The sequence below is a fragment of the Myotis daubentonii genome, chromosome 14, assembly GCF_963259705.1.
Source record: "Myotis daubentonii chromosome 14, mMyoDau2.1, whole genome shotgun sequence".
Lineage (NCBI taxonomy): Eukaryota > Metazoa > Chordata > Mammalia > Chiroptera > Vespertilionidae > Myotis > Myotis daubentonii.
Genome location: NC_081853.1, coordinates 18,737,291 through 18,758,285, shown reverse-complemented (window position 1 = coordinate 18,758,285; position 20,995 = coordinate 18,737,291). Strand labels below are relative to the sequence as shown.

General features: G+C 40.2%; 1 protein-coding gene across 4 annotated transcripts in view; it reads right to left on the bottom strand.

Moving 5' to 3' along the window:
* The window catches only part of DCP1A (decapping mRNA 1A), a 51,206-nt gene that overhangs the window by 4,766 nt on the left and 25,445 nt on the right, over positions 1-20,995 (bottom strand). For 3 of the 4 annotated variants that reach the window (XM_059663280.1, XM_059663281.1, XM_059663282.1), the window contains 4 exons: positions 20,036-20,102; positions 13,557-13,695; positions 8,893-9,006; positions 3,239-3,991 (listed from right to left, as the gene is read on the bottom strand). In XM_059663280.1, coding sequence (XP_059519263.1) covers positions 3,239-3,991; positions 8,893-9,006; positions 13,557-13,695; positions 20,036-20,102 — 1,073 coding nt within the window. The remainder of the gene's footprint in view (positions 1-3,238; positions 3,992-8,892; positions 9,007-13,556; positions 13,696-20,035; positions 20,103-20,995) is intronic. The other variant, XM_059663283.1, reaches the window with a different exon arrangement.

The window sequence follows — 20,995 nt, the reverse complement described above, 5'->3', positions numbered from 1 at the left end:
ATGTTATGTACACACAGTAAGAACAATCCTATGATAAATTAAAATGTACATTTTTTATGGGGGGGGCAAGAAAATGATTGAAAGAGGACATGAGAAAACGTTAGGGATGATGGCAATGTTACATATTGTGATTGGGTGAGGTTACTCGAGGGATAGATGTTTGTCAAAACTCATAAAAATCTGCATTTTAGTATATGTAAATTTTACTTCAATAAGAAGAGAGCCCTGGCTGGTTTGGCTCAGTGGATAGAGCGTCGACCTGCGAACTGAAGGGTCCCAGGTTCGATTCTGGTCAAGGGCATGTGCCTTGGTTGCGGGCACATCCCCAGTGGGGGGTGTGCAGGAGGCAGCTGATCAATGTTTCTCTCTCATCGATGTTTCTAACTCTCTATCCCTCTCCCTTCCTCTCTGTAAACAATCAATAAAATATATAAAAAAAAAAAAGAAGAAGAGCATTAAAAAAATCCAGTTACATAGCACTTGTTTCTTTTGTAGTGTTCAATATATTTACTATACTACTGCTGGTATCAAAGATAGAATTTCTTAAAAATAAAACTAACGTCTACCCTCCTTCCCCATTTAGATGTGCTTCTAGGCTAGTAATGGCTAACCATCAGAACATACTAAGCTAAGAATAATCAGTTTTAATAATTCTCATATGCTATAATCAACAAGAGATCTACATTTCTCTACCTGTCACCCTCCTCATGTACAAATAGCAAAGAGCCTGTCAGTTTGTGGGTGTAATTTTGGTGTCTGAGCCACTGAGCGTTTTGTGTGTGTGCAGCATCAGGCTGAGAGATCCCGCCAATCACTGTGTAGCAGGAGAACCTACAGAAAAGACTGGGTGACAAGACCAGTCAGAAGCTGGCTTTAGTGTAAAATCTGAGACATGAGGCGAAATGAAAAGGCTCAAAGGCAAATGGGAATGTAAAATTTTAGAAATGAAAAAAAAAAAGAAGTGTGCATTTTCAAGGCTGGCAGGTAATTGAGGGTGGGGGCAATTTTTAAAAATGGGGCAGGGGAGGATAAACAAGACAGAGCGCACAGGCCTGGGAGGCTTTGTTGTCAGGGCAACGGGAAGCCAAGGAGAGCACTGTGGCAGGCAGTGACACTGCCCTTTGCTACCTGGGACATCACAGCTCTTCCAGGGCAAAGCGTATTTCCTACTCAGAGAAGCAGGCTGCTGTGTTCTGAGCAGTCACCCACCCATTCATAAACACTGAGCAAATGTCTGCCCTGTGGCTGACCCTGCGCGTGTACACAGTCAGGGAAGACATCCACATAATGATGACTCGAGTCTACAGAGGCCACAGTAATGAACTGTCTGGGGTCTCAGAGGAGCCTGGCCTACGAGCGGGTATCTACGACGAGTCTAGCTTGAAAGCTATGAACTTTTCAGTCAAGTACAGTGTTTTACTTCACACCCAGGACTTTTTGTTGTTGTTAATCCTCACCCGAGGATATTTCCCATTGATCTTTTAGAGAGTGGGAGAGAGAGGGAAAGACAAACATCAATGTGAGAAAAACACATCAATTGGTTGTCTCCTGCAAGAGCCCCAACCAGAGCCCGAGTCAGGGAGGAGCCTGCAACCACGGTATGTGCCCTTGACCGGAATGGAACCCGGGACCCTTTGGGGGTCAAGCCCACAACCCAGCCTATGACGACCGGGAATCGAACCATGACCTCCTGGTTCATGGATTGATGCTCAACCACTGAGCAACCCTGGCCGGGCCATTTTAGGATTTTTTGTTTGTTTTTGCCTGATAGTTCCAGAAGTCCTCCTTTGACTCAGGACCACGCAAATTAGCCCAAGCTTTGTTCAACTCCCAACTTCTTCAGTCCTCATTCAGTGTCTACCTTGTGCAGGCACACTAGGGTGCCATAGAGCATCCCAGGGTTGAAGCTTATTAAATTGTCACTTTGGGCCAGTTCTCTTGAGGTTCTCTGCAGCACAAGGGGGAAGGAGTGTCCTATGTAACAGGTCTTGTGCCCTAAAATGCGTTTGCTGCCACTCTTCCTGTTGCTGTGGGAGGCAGCCTCAATCCTGAGTGCCTCCTTTCAAGGGCAGCATTTGTATGTGTATTTTCTCAATTACCTGGCAGTATCGAATTTTAGGAGCCGGGGCTTCATTGAGTTCTAATGTGTGTGCTCTACAACTAGAAGTTCTTTCTCTCCCAGTGAATGAGCACAAGATTTCACATGTGTAAGCGTGACTCTGGATAGAGGCCGTTTAGTGCTACCTGTCCAAAGTTTAAAGCGCCTCATCCAGAGGTGTGCTGCCAGGACCTTGCACATCTGCAGACGCAATAGAAACAACAGCTCTTACAAAAGTCACAGGTTTCAGTTTTTTCCTCAGAGACACAGTTAAGGCTTTGCACACACCTCTTTGCGGTATGAAGAGGGTCAGAATCTGTCTTGAAGCTTTCATCCTGTTGCATCATCAGCTACACTGTCACAAGTTCCTGTCAGCCTCTTCCATCAGGAATCTAGGACTAGTTGCTAACATTTCCTGTTGCTAACCTACAATTTTCCTCATTAATTAGGAAATCCTTATTGAAACGTGCTACGTCTGTTCATCTCTCTTTTTTTAAACATTGGTCTATGCAGCAAAACCAGGATCCTGAAGTCTTTGCCAAAAGTGTTATCCATTGCCATCCTGATAAGAGCTCCCATTTTCTAAAGAACACAGTATGTGTAAGTTCTGCTGGGTGTGGCCCTAGCAGGTTTGGCTTAGTGGATAGAGTGTCAGCCTGTGGCCCAAAGGGTCCCGGGTTCGATTCTGGTCAAGGACATGTACCTTGGTTGCAGGCTCCTCCCTTGCCCAGGCCCTGGTTGGGGCTTGTGCAGGAGGCAACCAATCAATGTGTTTCTCTCACATCAATATTTCTGTCTTTCCCTCTCTAAAAATCAATGGAAAAATATCCTTGAAGATTAAAAATAAATGAAATGAAATAAAATAAAATGACTCTGTCTTGCCCTGGTGGCGTGGCTCAGTGGTTGAGCATCGACCTATGAACCAGGAGGTCACGGTTTGACTCGACTCCAAGTCAGGGCACATGCCGGGTTGGGAGCTCGATCCCCAGTGTGGGGCGTGCATGAGGCAGCCAATCAATGTTTCTCTCATCTATGTTTCTCTCTCTCTATCCCTCCCCCTCTAAAATCGGTAAAAGCATATGGTCTTTCCACTCCGCCCGCCCCCACCCCCTCGGTTAAAGCACCACCCTCCTGCAGTACCTGAGGGGGAGCAAGCACCATGCTGCTCAGGGCGGTGGAGGCTCTTGCTGCTGCTGTCTTAGGAGGAGGCTCTATGAAGCTCTCAGGTGTGGCCAGCTGGCCAGCTGCTGGAGGAAAGCTGGGTGCCACTGCACCCTTCCCAAGCGACTGTGTCTGTATTTGGTCATGCTGTGGGGTCAACCTGAGTTTCTGGAGAAGATCAACACTTGGGAGGGTTGTCCCAGCAGTATTTGTCACGCTCAGAGGGGCCCTGAAGGGGCTCTGACTGGCAGTCAGACTGGCATGGCTCAGCTCGGGGACTGACTGACCCAGGAGTGGAGACCTCTGTCTTGGCGTGGTCTTCACTGCCTGCATCATGGTGGTGTTTCGGGGTAAGCAGGGGGGAACCTGTACAGTAGGAGCTTCTGCTGGTAGAGTGGGGCTGAGCCCGGGGTGCAATGGGATCGCATAGCTTGGGAGCTGCTTTTCATTGGACTGTGAGATGGAGGCAGGAGTGATTAGCACCGGGGCAGTGACTTCAGGTTGGGCTGAGTGGTGGGCAGCGGGATGGGCACCCGGGTTTTCTGACCGAGGAGTCCCTCCTGACTGCTCAAAGGAAAATGGTAGGAATGAGCTGAGTTCTTTCTGAGGGGCATCTCCTGGCAGCTTCTCCACTTCTTCTGAATCCAGACCCACAACTGTTGGCTGTTCCTTTGGCAAAGAGGTTCCAAACAATTCTTCCACGGTCAGGTGTTTGTGTCCTAATGGAGCAGACTGGAAAACAAACAAAACCACCAATGAAAGACATCTCTTGCAAACCAGTGCAACTACACTTTTTCATTAATCAAAAACAGGCTGCAGAAGCAAGGATGGATGGAGTTTGAAAATAAGAAAATGGAACAAAGTGAACATGTACCAGCGATAAAGGCAAAGATGCATCTAGTCTCCCCAGGTTGGTGGGCAGAAATCTACATTAGTAGCCCTGGTTGGAAGCTCAGTTGGTTAGAGCATTGTCCCGATACGCCAAGGTTCCTGGTTCGATCCCCGGTCAGGAGGACCATACAAGAATCAACTAATGAATGAATAAATAAGTGGAACAACAAATTAATGTCTCTCTCTCTCAAAAAAACAAAACAAAAACAACAAAAAAAGCACTAGTAATAAAATTCAAATTTTAGGGACTCCAGATAACAGCGTTAGAGTTTACTTTTTTCCTGGGCAAATGACTGATTTCAGGTGAGGGGACAATTACCTTATTACAAAGTTAATTGTGCCTATTGCCCCATGTCAGTAACACATGTACGGAAATAACACTCAGGAGGACAGAGGGACCAAATGCTGATCAAGTAATCCTACTTTTATTTTGACTACTCTTTTTTTTTTTTTTTTAATATTTTTTACTTATTTTTACAGAGAGGAAGGGAGTGGGATAGAGAGTTAGAAACACTGATGATAGAGAAACATCAATCAGCTGCCTCCTGCACACTCCCTACTGGGGATGTGCCCGCAACCAAGGTACATGCCCTTGACCAGAATTGAACCTGGGGCCCTTGAGTCCGCAGGCCGACGCTCTATCCACTGAGCCAAACCAGTTAGGGCTATTTTAACTACTCTTGATGCAAACCTAGGCATTGCACCTCGGCTGGGTCTCAAATATCAGAAAATAAATGTAACCATTAAAAAAAAAAAATAAGCCTTTCTCATTCTACTCCCAAGTCACAAAGTCTTCAAAAAAAGCCAAAGCATTTTCCTGGCCAGTGTTGCTCAGTGGATTGAGCATCGTCCCCATGCACCAAAAGGTCATCGGTTTGATTCCCAATCAGGGCACATGCCTGGGTTTCAGGCTCCATACCCAATAGGGGGCATGCAGGAGGCAGCTGATCAATGTTTCTCTCTCACATCATTTTTCTCTCTCTCCCCTTTGTCAAGGAGAGACAACAGGGGAAGGAGGCCAGTGCTGAGAACAGAGGACGCAGGCAGTTTACAAGTGAAGGGAATGCCCTGGTGAGGACGTGCCAGCTGCTGGGTGAGGTGGCGGAGCAGGTCTGAGGAAGATGATGGCAGCTCCAAGTAACTGTTGTTGAGGAAGAGGCAGGAGCCTCCCCAGCTGTAAAGAACTGAAATTTCATATCAAACAATTTTATCTTAGAATATACTCAGTGAAGAGAATTCTATTAATTTTTAAAAGCTAACATAACATATTTTGGGAAATTAATGTGACAAGAGGTTTAAGTGAAGGAATTCTCCAATGGCAAATAATTATTTTTCTCCTCTCTCCACCACCCTACCTATAGTCCCTAATAATCTCAATTCTACTGTTTCTATGAATTTGCCTATTCTAGATACCTTGTATAAGTGCAATCATACAATATTTGTCCTTTTAGGACTAGCTTATTTCATTTAGCATGTTTTCAGGGTTCATCCATGTTGTAGCATGTGTCAGAATTTCATTCCTTTTAAGGCTGAATAATATTGCACTGTATGCATATATCACATCTTGTTTACTCACTCATCTGATGATTGACACTTGGGTTCTTTCCACCTTTTGGCTATAGTGAATAACGCTGCTATGAACATTAGTGTAAATATATCAGTTTTAGTCATTGTTTTCAATTCTTTTGGGTATATGTCCATGAACTGAATTGCCGGATCATATTATAATTCTACACTTAACTTTTTGAGGAACTGCCAAACTGTCTTCCACAGCTGCTGCACCATTTTATGTTACTTCCAGCAGTGCAAGAGGGTTCTAATTTCTCCATATTCTTGCCAATCTTTGTTGGCCATTTGTTTATCTTATTAGAAGAAATGTCTATTCAAGTTCTTTGCTCATTTTTGATTTGGGTTAATTCCTTTTTATACACATTATGTTTAAAACAAAATGATCAAGATGCCTGGCAAAAAAAGTGCTGGAAAACTACACTGATTTTTATTCACTGATGCAAATTATGTAGATCTTTACCACCACATTCTGTTATATATGTATATAGATTTATATATATGGAGAGAAACCAACATTTAGATATAGCTGCTTTGAAAAACATAGACCATATAAGGGCTATTTTCCAGAAATTTAAGTCTTTCCCAGGTAAGAATACTATTTTTATGTTATAAGAAAAGGAACAATAGGACATGGAGAAGCCTCCCCATGAAATACACCTTACGCTTCAAGAATGTCAGGATCTAGGCAGCAATTTTTACCTGCCTGGTGGACCATCAATCAACTTTTAAACTAAAACAACCTGTATTTACATTTGGAATGTTTCTACACTTACACTTAAAAATAACTATTTCTAATGGTTTAAAACCTACTTCATATTAAAAAATAAAACTATATAGCGAAACTTTGAACCTGGACTACAAAAAAAACAGAAAGTTTCCGGATTTCTCAGTGCTGCCTCCCTATAGCTTCTGCCAGGCCAGAAACAGATTCTAACACTTGTGCGTCACTCTCTTAATCTGTAGGGCACTACTATTATTGTTGCCATTTTATAGATGATGCCCACGTCCAACATAACCAGACTCTAATCTAGTTCTAACATAGTCCACATTCTTCCCGTTATGCCACCACATGAGGTGTCAATTAAGCAGACTATAGGTTACCTAATCAACTGAACAGTAATATTAACCTTTGGAAAACAAAGGTGCAGCTAAACCTTGAAGAACTAAGAGGTGGCTACAGGTCAAGATGTACCAACTAATGGAATAGACAACTGGCGAATCAGTCACAGAGGCTGAACTTTGTAAGCAGAGCCTGCTTCTCCACACAAGCTCCCAACAGCTCTACAGTCTCTGCCTGAGATGACCCCATGACAAGAAAAACTGGCTACATTCCTCTAGAAACTGGGCTTATGTAGTCATGGACTCCTCTTCCATCGTCCACAGAAAAGGTTAAATTTTACTCTTTCCTCATGTCTGGATATGCTTCAGGTTTAAATTGAGTTTTATAACGCCTCACTTAAATCAAGTGTTAGTCTGACCATTTCCCTTGGGAGATGGAATTCAGTGAACAACAACATATATGGTACATGGCAAAATTTTAATATACTGTGTCAGGTTTTACACTGTTCCTTCCTCATCCCACAGCTCTTCGTATTTAGAGAATCTCATGTATGTTTGGCTCTATTGTGTCCATGTCAGATTTCCTACCTGGTCAGTAAACTGAGCACACAAGAGGGTATGCATTACTCCTAACATAGGAATAAAAACAAAACAAAACCAACTAGAAAAATAGTCCCAAAGGAATTCTAATAAGTGAATTACGAAACATATGGAATTAATACTATTAAGGCTTGAGAGCATTCTTTGCTCCTCAGCACTAGATGGCAGTGTTACCAAAGAAATGTACTATCTCTGTGTAGGGGCGGATTATGGAGTCAATCCATTCCTAAAATCACAACATGATAGAACTGGAGAGAACTGAGATAGATTAGTGGCTGTTTAGGGTTAAGGATGAGGAGGGGGGAGGCAGGAAGGGTAGGACACGGAAGTCTGTATGATAATAGAAGGTCAACACTAAGGATCCTTGTGGTGATGGAAGTCTTCTGTATCTTCACTGTGGTGGTAGATACACAAAGCTATACACCAGATAAAATTGCATGGAACTAAATATGTACACACATACACGCACACAAATGAATACAAATAAAACAGAAAATGTGAACTTGATGGTAGATGCGTCAACATCCTAGTTGTGATATCGTACTATATTCTGCAAGCCGTTAACAATGGGGAGTGGGGGAAGGCTACATGGGATCTTTCTATATCATTTCTTGTAACTACATGTGAATCTATAATTACTTCAAAATAAAAAGTTTAATTAAAAAACTATGGGTTTTATTTGGTATCTGTTCATTCATCAAGCCATCAGTTATAAAGAAAACTAACTCAGTCAACAGATATTTACAATGCTGATGCTAATAAGAATAGATGCTGAACTAGGCAGACCTAACTGCCTACCCCCATGGAGCTTACATTTTGGTGGGAGGAGACAATGAATATATACGAAAACCACAACCATGTTAGTCGGGTAGAAGTCTTAGGGAGAAAATAAAGCACAGGAAGGATTGTTATTTAAAATAGAGAGGTGAGAGAAGGCCTCATCTATATAGAGGATACTTGAGACCTGAAGGAAGAAAGGGAGCAAGCCATACACAGAAGGCAAGTATTCCAGGCCAGGGAACAAGTGCAAAGGCCAGTCTGAGGAGGGAGCAAGTCTGGCACATTTGTGGAAAGGCAGAAGAGCCAGCAAGGCTGGGGTCAAGTGAGCAGGCAGAGATACAAGATGAGACCAGGGTGTGAGGCCAGATCAAGTAGGGCCTTGTGGGCCACTGCCACGACCTTGGCTTTGAGTGAGATGGATGCCACTGGAGTTTTAAGCAGAGGAGTGCCATGATCTAACTTGTTTTGCCAGGATTGTGCTGGCAGCTGGGTTAAGAATAGGTAAGGGAGTGACAGGGGCAAAAGCTGGAAACCAGACAGAAACTACTATAAAATCCAGATAAAGGACAGTTACGTGGATGAGGGGAAATGACATGAGTGAATATCACTATGCACTGCCTATACGTGCCTTGAAGATAAATGACGTATCAAACTCGTACTACATTAAAATCCTTACAAAATGCTACTCTGTGTTTTGTTATCTTGGACAAAGCTGGAGCTTTAGCTGTACACACCTTATCTTGTAACCCGGATGGCGTCTCTTCTAGAGTCTCGGTGCTTCCCAGATTGGAGAGCTGAGTGCTTGGCTGTAGCCCAGGACTGGAGATATTCGAGTCGCCCATTTGATTCTTAAATTAAAAGTAAAAGTATATCATGTGAAAAAGTTTGCTATTATTTGGCTCACACAATAGCAATTGAGGTTATCAGAAGTGCTATTTTAAAAAACAAGCAAAAAACCCCCCAAAACAACCAAAAAACCAAACAAATGTTTTGCTTTGGATTCTCATGTAACTTATACGATAAAATGTCTAGCAAGTTGAGCACTTCATTTTAGACAATAAGGTTAGCAACAATTATTATTTTTATAACCCTTTTAAGGAAAAACCAATGGCATTATTTCATCACATACTATTTTCCATTAAAAAACATTTCCTCCAATTTTACTGAGGAATAACTGACATACATCATTGTGTAAGTTGAAGGCATACAACATGATGGCTTGATTTACACATAATGTGAAGTGATTACCATAACAGATTTAGCTAACACCCATCTTCTCATATAGGTACAATAGAAAGAAAAGAAAAGGTCTTTTTTTGCTTCATTTTTAATATGTGGTAAAATTAACCTTCTTGGGGTATATAGTTCTGAGTATCGATCACTATCATCAGGATATAAAATAGCTCTCTCACCTCAAAAAAATGCCCGTGTACTGTCTCATTGTAGGCATGCCCTTCCTGCATTCTTAGAAACTAGTGATCTGTTCTCCATCACTCTAGTTTTGTCTTTCTGATAATGACGGAATACTGGCTTCTTTCTCTTAGTATAACGCCTCTGAAGATTCATTCAAGCTGCTGTGCGTATTAATGATCACTCCTTTCCATTGCTGAGCAGTATTCCACTGTATGTCTACACTGCAGTTTGTTTATAACTATTCACCCATAGGAGGACATGTGTGTTGTTTCCAGTTTTTGGTGCTTATGAATGCAGCTTCTATGAAACTTCACAGGTTTTGTGTGGACAAAAGCTTCATTTCTCAAGAGTAAATACACAGGAGTGGTACCTGGGTCACACAGTAAATATATCTTTCTTCTAAGTTTTTAGTTTTATGTTTTACATTTAGATCTATAATCCATTTTCAGTTTATTTTTGTTATGGGTATTACATTTAGGTTAGGGTTCTTTTTTCTTTTTGCATATGGATGGCCAATTGTTTTCAATCATTTGTTGAAATCATCAAATATTCTTAAAAATTAAACTACATTTTAGGTCTCTACACATCACAATTACAGATGACAAAAGTCATAAAGTAGTATAAATTCTTGTTAACTTGTATGTAACACTAAAAGTGAAAATATTTTTGTTCTGAAAGAGAATACTAAAAAAAGAGATGGAGATGGAATTACAAATTTTTGGGTCATCTGATCTGCATTTGGTGAGCATTATCTAGGTCAAAATGAGCACCAAGAACAGTTCAGGACACTCAAGATAAAAAGAAAAGCCTTAAACTTCAAATTCCAGAGACAGATGAATTTTTCTTGATGCCATACTATAAATATATGTGCTTAGCATAGGAGTAGATACTCCAACGTTGAATAAATGATACGCATTTTTCTATTCAAATGCCTTAACCATTATATTATTTCAGAATACCATTTATGCAGTGTTACCCATTTAAATAGAGATGAAGTTGTCTGTGAAAGCCTATGAAATATCTTCTAACATATTTCTTTGTGCAACACCACCATCAATCTGTATCACCACGCTATGAAAAATGTGTGGAATTGTACTGTATTAGATAAAACATAAACTCAAAACACTGCTCATAACAAGTTCTTAAAACAGCTGTATAAAATGTTCTGGAACATTTTTTAAATGGGGAGCTTTTTTAAAAAACAAATATATTTTTATTGACTTCAGAGAGAGGAAGGAGAGGCAGAGATAGAAACATCAATGATGAGAGAGAATCATCAATTGGCTGCCTCCTATACACCCCCTACTGGGGGTCGAGCCCACAACTTGGGCATGTGCCCCGACCAGGAATCAAACCTTGACCTCTTGATTTATAGGTCAATGCTCAACCACTGGGCCACACCGGCTGAGTTAAAAATGAGAGGTTAGCCGAAACCGGTTTGGCTCAGTGGATAGAGCGTCGGCCTGCGGACTGAAAGGTCCCAGGTTCGATTCCGGTCAAGGGCATGTACCTGGGTTGCGGGCACATCCCCAGTGGGAGATGTGCAGGAGGCAGCTGATGGATGTTTCTCTCTCATCGATGTTTCTAACTCTCTATCTCTCTCCCTTCCTCTCTGTAAAAAATCAATAAAATATATTTAAAAAAAAAAATGAGAGGTTTTACATAAATATTCCAGCCTGTCATTTTCAGAGAGAAGCTGGAGAATTTGGCAACAATTGCCTGGAGGTGAGCTGCAACTGACTCTGTGATATAGCAACAGGCTCCCTGTGTCAGATCCACCCTGACCCGTAGCAGGCACTCCCATGGCCCACATGGTTTTAAGGACATTTGAGTCTGCAATACTTGAAACTTAACTTGAGCTACGAGATGGGCTGTATTTTAAAAGGTCTCTAGGACTTAACATATTTTTTCCATTGTGTGCAAGATAAACAAAGGGGCCATCTGGAACCATGTGGCAGCTGAGGGGAACCCATCCAAACATTAAGATATGAATTCAGAGGTCACTGCTAACACCAATTCCATTTGGTTAGATGACAGGCCAAATACAGACAAGAAACGAAATTGTCATTTATGAAAGTTCTACCTATTTGCCGGCTGTTTTAAAAAACCGAACATATTAAAAAGTAAATATCAAAGTTTTAACTAAATACCCAAAGATTTAGTTTTGTTTTAATCTAACCATAGACAAATTTTGTCTGAGCAGAGTCGCGCAGCGGAAGCGTGCTGGGCCCATAATCTAACCATAGACAAATTTTATTTATTTCATACCATGGAAGAATTTTCTTATAACAGTAATTACTGTTCTCCCCACATTCTTAAAAGCCCTCTATAAAAACAGAGCAAGGCATCTATGTAGATAACACAGACCTCATTAAGGATATGAAAGGAAATTTTGGGAATATAAGGTAACTTAGAAGTTCAGAAAATGGTTCTTGAAATTTATTCTCTATCTAGTTTCCTAAGAATCAGTGAATTCATTATAGAGAAGACTGCTTTTCCTATATTAATCTTCACAGATCTATAGGTTCCTCCTAATTCTCTATGAGACATTGAGGAGTTTGGTACAACTTGAAACTTCTCATGGGCTCGAATGTATATTTCTCTACCCAGGAAGCGGGACTTCCTTTGGTGTTTGAATGTAGGTTTATTGTAGTTTATGGTGAAAACTACCTTCCAGAGCACTGTTCCTTGAACTCTAGATTCTTAAAGGGTAGTACGTGAAAAATGGTGCTATAGTCAAATCAACTTAGAAACTGGTGTTACCCCTTTATTTACTGCAGGGACCTCTCAGAGTCTTGAGCACTTAGCGCCCTCTAAAGATGGGGAAAGCGGAGCCATGCTAACAATGTCTTTGTGTGTGTGTGTGTTTTTTAATATATATTTTATTGATTTTTTACAGAGAGGAAGGGAGAAGGATAGAGAGCTAGAAACAACGATGAGAGAGAAACATCTATCAGCTGCCTCCTGCACTCCCCACTGGGGATGTGGCCGCAACCAAGGTACATGCCCTTGACCGGAATCGAACCTGGGACCCTTCAGTCCGCAGGCCAAAGCTCTATCCACTGAGCCAAACCAGCTAGGACCTAATGATGTTTTTAACTCACGGGACCAACTGGAACCTCTTCTCAAGGAATGCCTGTTAAGACGTAGAGGCCAGTGTTAGAGTAGAACTGGGAAATACAGTTTTAGAGAGTGCTTTTTACACTTTGTTCCCTGATCTTTTGGTGAGGATTAAACAAGAAATGAGAAAAAGAACTTAACTCAATGTTAGTAGAATAAGGTGACAATTATAATTCTGCTGAAACAAAGTGGAAGCCTTTAGTATCACTCCAATAAAGTGTGGGGCTTTTAAATGCTGATGTCAAGTGAAATGCCAAGAAAGTTCCAAAGCTACAAGGTCTGATGACTATGGAGGAAATGTCTACTGCTTGCTACACCATGGACAGCTCATAAATATGTACTGAATAAACTAACGAATGCCTACAGCTTCTACTTCATTCAACTTTGGGGAGAAAATGTTATCAGTTAACTTTTAAACTAAAATACAAAACAGAAAGAAAAAAAATAAATTCTAGAAAAACCTCTCATTTGGGTAAAATTCCAAATGATGCTTAATGAAGGCGGCGCACTTACTACCAATAACAGACTGTAAATAAACGTAAATTCCTAAGACCTAGCAGAGACTGCAGAGGTGAAGACGAGGCATGAAGCTTTCCCAGAACTACCTGGTGCAGCTAACTTCTGCATTCCACAACCACTTTCTCCCATAGTAGTTTTACAGGAATAGAGGGAAAAATTTCTCAACTTTCATGCCAAGTCAAAGACTGTAAGGTAAGCAAATTTATTATCTCTTAGGCTTAAAACTAAAAGACAGGTTTTCTTTTTGAATTAATTATTTCTGCTGGCCCTGGAGGTGACTTCCACAGTCCATGAGTCCCCTGCAAGTCTCGTCCCCTTTGGTCCTCCCAGGGGCATGCAGCCTCACCCTCTCATACTCATCCTTGGCTCGGCTGAGCATCTCCAGGATGTCGATGGGCCTGTGCTCACTGCAACCGTTGGCCTGGCTGGGACTCTGCTTATCCCGTGCAGCTTGCTGGGAGCGCCGTGTCTCCTCTTCTACCACCCTAGAAGACGAGAGCCAGGTTTTAGCAACACCTGTTAAAACACAATCTGACCCAAGAACTCTTCTGGTGTTCATTTTCCAAGAATACAGGAAAAATGTCATGATCACAATGTCCTCACAATACAAAACACAGAGGCTTGGCTACTTCACCCTGGAATATATGACTGACCAATTCATCATTTTATTTATGGTATAGCATTGCCAACCAATATATTTCACTGTGAGAAGGACTAAAATACAGAATTCCATACCAGAGTTGTTAGAAATAGGTACATTAAAATTCTATGCAGAGCATTTGAGATCTTGCTCCCTGGCATATACTGTCTGTCTGGTTCAAATAAACTCTTATACATATTCTCCACAGGTTTGGATATTTCTTACATCAACTCAGATTAACAGGAGGAAATCAGATTTAATGCATATGCATGGGGAATTCACATAAGCATGACAAATTCTAAAGATAGTAGGCAAAATGGGTATACATGTCATTTGAGCTAAGAAGAAGGAGGTAAGGGTCTGAGACTTCAAAGGAAAGTAAGGCAATTCACAGGGAAATCAAAGAGTTAATGTTTAGTAAACAAATATTACTGTGCCCTCTAGAGACAATGGGTCCCAAGAAGGACTTCGATCAAATGGGCCTTGCTAGGTAGGTTTCCTCCCTGTCTGCCCCAACCAGTTCATATACCGTGGTTATCTATGGTGATAGTTCTTTCTGAACAGGCCTTCTATCTTAAATTCTTTTAGTCAATTTGTGGGAAGGCAAAAGCTTCTTTCTGAGTCTACTGTTCCTTAAAACAGTTATCATGCCAAAGTAATACATTTTACAGTGGCAAATTTTGCTTCCCTATTTGCACAAAATTTTTAACTCCAAAACATGAAAGTATGAGGGTGTGTGGGAGGAACTTTCCTCCACCCTCAAGATTCGTTGGCTCTAATAATAAAAAAGACACGAGATAGAATAACAACAGAAAATCAGCAAACTTAATTACACACATTATGTATAGGAACCCTGCACACATGAGAAAATCAGAGACCCTACATACATGAGAGGTTCAAGGATAGAAAGTTAAAATTAAACATATATAGCATTCGGAGCTAAGGATGAGGTAAGGTGCCCTGGAACTTCTAAGGGTCACTGCAGGACAGTAAAAAGAGCAAATGTTTAGTAATTAGAAGTCTACCCTGCCCTATGGGCAAAAAAACTCTACTAAATTATCTCTCTCTTTTTTAAAGTATCTTAAAATCAGTCAACTAAATGGTAAAGTAATTTGAAAATGGACAATGCTACCAAAACAAAGGAAGTCTGCACAGCTGAACAACTCATGGTGGAAAGTTTGTAATGACACCAGGCTGGCAGGAGAAAGATGAGTTTCTTGAAAATAAAGGTTTTGGTGAATCTTCAAAAGCAAATGATAGCACTACAAGCAAACATAAGGTTTCCCCTTTTCTCTCCTTAAAAATCACTAAGTAGGTAACTGAGGTGAGGTGATTGTGGCATGCTCTTTATTTTGGTTGGTGCTGCTTACGCTAATTCTGTACTTGAAAATACATAAAGCAAGAAACTGGGAGTCAAGAATGTCACTTACAGGGTTGTGGTCTTTATATCCATCTGTGGGGTTTCATTTCTTAGGAATATCCTCTCCCCGCTCCCCCCACATAAAGGTCTGAAGCAATTATAGCAAAATGCCAGGAACTGAAAGATATGTAAGTGAGCACAAGGATTTTTTTATTGTTTCTTATATTTTTCTTCAAGCTTGGAATAATAATAATAATAAATTTCAACAAGGCAACCAATCTTTTTTTGTTCCTTTTAAGGTTTACTCAGGTTCATTCCCAACTGTAATGAATAGGCCTACCTGCCAAGGGATATGGGCACAGTCACAACTTGACAACTGTATTACCTGAGAATTTTCAGACAGTGATGACAGGCAATAAAACAATTCAGCCGAAACCGGTTTGCTCAGTGGATAGAGCGTCGGCCTATGGACTGAAAGGTCCCAGGTTCGATTCTGGTCAAGGGCATGTACCTGGGTTGCGGGCACATCCCCAGTGGGAGATGCGCAGGAGGCGGCTGATCGATGTTTCTCTCCCATCGATGTTTCTAACTCTCTGTCTCTCTCCCTTCCTCTCTGTAAAAAATCAATAAAATATATTTAAAAAAACAAAAAACAAAAAACAATTCAGTAGCAAAAGGCTTTTTGATGGACTAAGAGGAATAGGACAAGAATAGGCCACTATGTCAGTTCCCTACTTTAAAACAATCCATCAGGAACTCCAGTGTGAGATGGTTCTTTTTTTTTTCCTGGAAAACATTGGGTTAAACAATATTAAACAGATTTTTTTTAAAAAAAATAGCAGAATCATTCTGAGTTTTTAATATGCTAAAATGTGTTATTATTCTCTAAGAAGGGTGGGCTTATACATTTTTCAAATGTATTTGACCACAGAATCTTCTCCTGAGGCAGGATTCCTATTTAAAGAAGGGTGGTTTAAGGTGATAATGTCATTAATAGGGTTATTATTTCTAAAACAAAGGTAGAACCATGGACTTTATGGTAGACTCAAAAAAGACTGGCAGGTGATATGAGGATCAGACCAATTAGAATATGATATCCATATTGGTAATCATCTCTTGGCAAAGAAATACTGTACTGTCGTAACTGTGAGGCCAGTAGCAAAAGACTGGAGAGGCATACATTGATTATTTCTTGATGGTGGATTACAAGCAATTTCACTTTGCTTGTACTTTTCTTCATTTTCGTTAATTTACAGGCACTCCTTTAATATTCAGTAAAAAGATTATTTTATCCTCAGTTATAGGCCACCCCCAGCCTGAATCTACCTTCACCAAGGACTCTGGTTATACAGTCTGTTTCTACCACCCCCCACCATGCTGTCTGGCTTGCCCATGCTTGAATTCACCTCTCCCCTGACCTGGACTGGATCTGTGCTTTTGGTTCAAAAGAAGACATTTCTAACAACCCACTGGCCACCTTGGTTACAAAGCTCACCACTGCTGAAAGCAGAGCTGCTGGATAGTATTATGGAAGGGACCCTCAAATGAGGCTTAGACTCTAAGGCCTTTTCCATTCTAACTCTGTGAAGAAGGACTTTGCTTCTCTCCTTTCCTCACAAATTCTCAACTGTGCCCCTAAGACTATCTGTAAGATCAGAAATAAAGCTGACTTCCCTGAGTTCTCCAAATTTTATAGTCTATGTAGGCAAACTCTAAAACAAGTTTTATTATTAAATAGTTTCTGGAAGACTGGATTTCCTCTTTAGGAGGATCAATGTTTTTCAAGTTTAGTGGATTTTTAACTTTGCCACTGACCAAAGAGAATTTCCAAATTTAGATATAGTACAGGTCTAGAAATTTGCTCACTCTCCCTAAACAGCTTCTCAGTTTTTATAAAGAACTTTAAGAATAAATCAATTCTTTACTTGGAGAATTTTTACTCTATTGCAGCTATCAAAACAGTGATGGGAAGATCTAAATTTGACAGAATGGACACTGACAGGCATATTTATTTAGACACATAATATGCCAAGAAGAATTTTACCTGAATTCCTGGTTAGCAGATGCGACATTTAGAAATATGTAGCAAATCGAAGTTGCACACAGGCAGTTAGAGCAAAGAAAGATAAAGTAGTCTTTTTTATCTCTGGTGTCCAGAATGCCATTTATCACAAAGTTAATGTTAACATATAAGGTATTTGCTTCAGACATAAACAGGCCAGGCTCTTGAAAACTCCCTATCAACAGTTTCACAAGGGCATTCTCTAATCACTTTCAATACCTCTCCACTTCAAGTACAACAAGCTGAGTTAAGCAAATGTCTCTTTTTGGAGGCATTCTAGTGAAAGAACCTTGACTGCTCTTCTTTTCCCTCTCTGCTTCCTGTTTCTACTTCCTCGTTTTATTTTTAGATTCAATACAATTATTTCCAGATAGGCCTTTAGTCTTTAGCTTCATTTGCTACCTGAAGTTTTACGTTAGGGGTACTACTTGACAGAGAAAAGAAAGCTCAGAAAGGTTTCCTGTGGATGGCTGTTAGAGCTAAAAAAGCTGGATTCTCTCACTCAGGTCCCAGAAGCTCTCAATCTGCAGGAGAAAGTGTACGTACAGTGTATGGACAACGTATGGGTAAGGGGGCACGGATTCCCTGCACAGCTGAAACCTGCGTCCAGCTTTGACTCCCCCCAAAACTTTACTAACAGCCTACTGTCGACTGGGAGCCTGCCGGGTAACATAAATAGTTGATTATCATATAAAAGAAAATGTTACTTTAAAAGATCGTAAGGAAGAGAAAATACACTTATAGTACTGTATTTATTGAAAAAAATACAAAACTAAGTGGACTCACAGAATTCAATTCTGTGTAGTTCAAGGTCAACTGTAGTAATATATTCCAAAGTTTAGATATTTAAAATATATTCTGGATTTCAGGATAACCAAAAAAAAAAAAAAAAAAAAAATCAACAAATCTGTGTCTTCTAAGTAAACAGAAGCTGCCTTTGCTGTTACTTTCAAAACTACAGCTGAAACCGGTTTGGCTCAGTGGATAGAGCGTCAGCCTGCAGACTGAAAGGTCCCAGGTTCGATTCCGGTCAAGGGCATGGACCTTGGTTGTGGGCACATCCGCAGTAGGAGATGTGCAGGAGGCAGCTGATCAATGTTTCTAACTCTCTATCTCTCTCCCTCTCTGTAAAAAATCAATAAATATATATATTTAAAAAAAACTACAAAAAATGTCATCAAATAAATGGCTTTGCATTATCTTTTTAAGATAAAATACGCTCTAAAGAAAGTGTGCTTCTAGAGAGCCAACACGTGTTCAAATATGAGTGACACAGGTTTATATGGAACAATCCTCAGGGGGCACACACCATTAGACATGGCCTGCCCTGTGGCTACAGCCAATGCCGCCAAAGCACAGCTGATTAACATCCAACTGGGACTCCTTAGCCTCGGGTGCTTCTTTTAAAATGCAAACATACCTGGAAGGAGGTTTTTGAGTTAATTATTTATTTATATTTTTATAAGAATTAGTTTTAAAATAAGATTATTTTCAACAATCAAGACTGCTTTCTTCTAAACACATTGATAACAAGAGAATCTTGATTTGACACACGGGGAAGAGAGGTCAACATTACTGAGAAGAAACCAGAAGTGCCCCAGAATAAGTGTGCCCACTGTGCATTTTGCCCAGAGCTCTCAGGCCCCTTGAGTGCCACAGTGTCTTGGGCACCTAAACTCCAGACTGGCAGTACCAGCAATACAGATAACCCATGCAGGGTGACTTCTGCTGTCTACTTTGAGAAAGGACATTAAACTACCCTTTAGAATAGTAATTCAATGAAAATGGTTTTCCAAATTCCAAATTTCGTTCTTACAAAAAAAAATCTCTTGGAACACAATACAGTAATGGACTGGTGATTTAGTAACCTAGAATCTGGGTCAAAAATAATTTCACTCAAAAAGGTAAACATGGATGTGTCCAGGAGTTCTCCTTGGGCTACTGAACACAGTCCCACTTGTTATAGTGAAAATCTGGATAGAATCTACATTGGATATGGTGGTTAGACTGGGCACTGCACATAGATGACACCCTCAGAAGGTTCTGGTTAAATTACAATCTATATGCAGGACACTATACAGGGCTATTTAATGCTTTGAAAAAATGCTGTTGACATGAAACTAGGCCGTACATACAGTATGATCCTATTTTTGTAAGAAACAATCAAGGACATCAACCTCACATATACATAAAGAAAAAGACCAAAAGGAAAGTTTTTGGAACTTTCTACATTATCTTGTACATTATCAAGTAAACTAACAGGACAACACACACTGAGTGTAGTAGTAGGATTACAAAAGACTAGAGGCCCAGTGCATGAAATTCTTGTATGGGTAGGGTCCCTAGGCCTGGCTGACAATCAGGGCCGATCTGTGGAGCGATCGCAGGGAGTGGGGAGGCCCCCCCCCCAATCCCCCCCGGTGGCACCGCCTTGGCTGGCGTGGGGCCTGTGGGCAGCTCCTGCGTTGAGCGTCTGCCCTCTGGTGGTCAGTGCACATCATAGCAACTGGTCATTTCACAGGTCATTCCACCGTTCAGTCAATTTGCATAATGGGCTTTTATTATATAGGATTATATATTTCTTTAGACTTTTCTGTCTTTTCCAAATTTTTGAGAATAAACAGGAAATTAGAGGAAAATACATAATTAGAGGAAATTAGAGGGAGATTATTATACTCCAGTAACAAAGAGAAGTAGGGAGAAAAGTAATTTTTCATCTCTCATATGTCATTAATAAATAAATCTGTAGAGTAATATACTTACTCAGACATGAGTTTGGCTATGCGGTGACAGTCATTCTTGTCATAAAACCAGATACTGTATATTGACACTTGAAAAACAAAGAAAAAAAATAAGAGGAAATGAGGTTTCAACATATATGTAAGTAACACAGTATTACCATGGAATGCCACAGCATTTATCATCAGACTCTCAAATTGTTAAAGGTTCCTCTAAATGTTTAATAAAACTAGAACAGGTAAAATATTCAGATGAAAAGTGCAAAACCTGCTGAGTAGCTCAGTTGGTTTGAGTATTGTCCCAATATGCCAAGGTTTCAGGTTTGATCCCTGGTCAGGGCACATACAAGAAGCAACCAATAAATGCAAAAATAAATGGAACAACAAATTGATGTTCCTCTCTCTCTCTCCCCACCCTTCCTCTCACTCTAAAATTAATCAAGAAAAAAACCCTGCAAAAATAGTTGGCTTTAGATATTATTATCAGATCTCATTGCGCCTAAAATGCCATTAATTGTAAGATGAACTATTATTTTATGTATTATCAAGAAAAAAGTGACAAAGAATCAATATTGACAAGATGTATTACAAATAAAAAAAGGTCTTAATTATTGAAAACCAAATTTACCAGCTAACTGAACACTAAAACCTTTGTCTTTGCAACTGAAAATACAGAATACATGTCACAGCAAAAACAAAGCTTTAAAAACAAATACCAGATCCATCCAATGATCAACTCTGTCCATCACACTTTTTCCCCCATCTTTTTTATCCCAGTATGATCAACACTAAGAAAGCCAACAAAAAATATTTGATGAGAAACCAGGATATAGATTCCTTTATTGGGAGTGAATCTAAGGAGTATTCAAATTGTTACATAATTTGAATTATCTGTTGTATCTGAATATGACTACATTTTTTACTTTCATTATTAAAAAAAATTTTGATGAATAAATAGATAAATGAACTTTAATATAACAATATT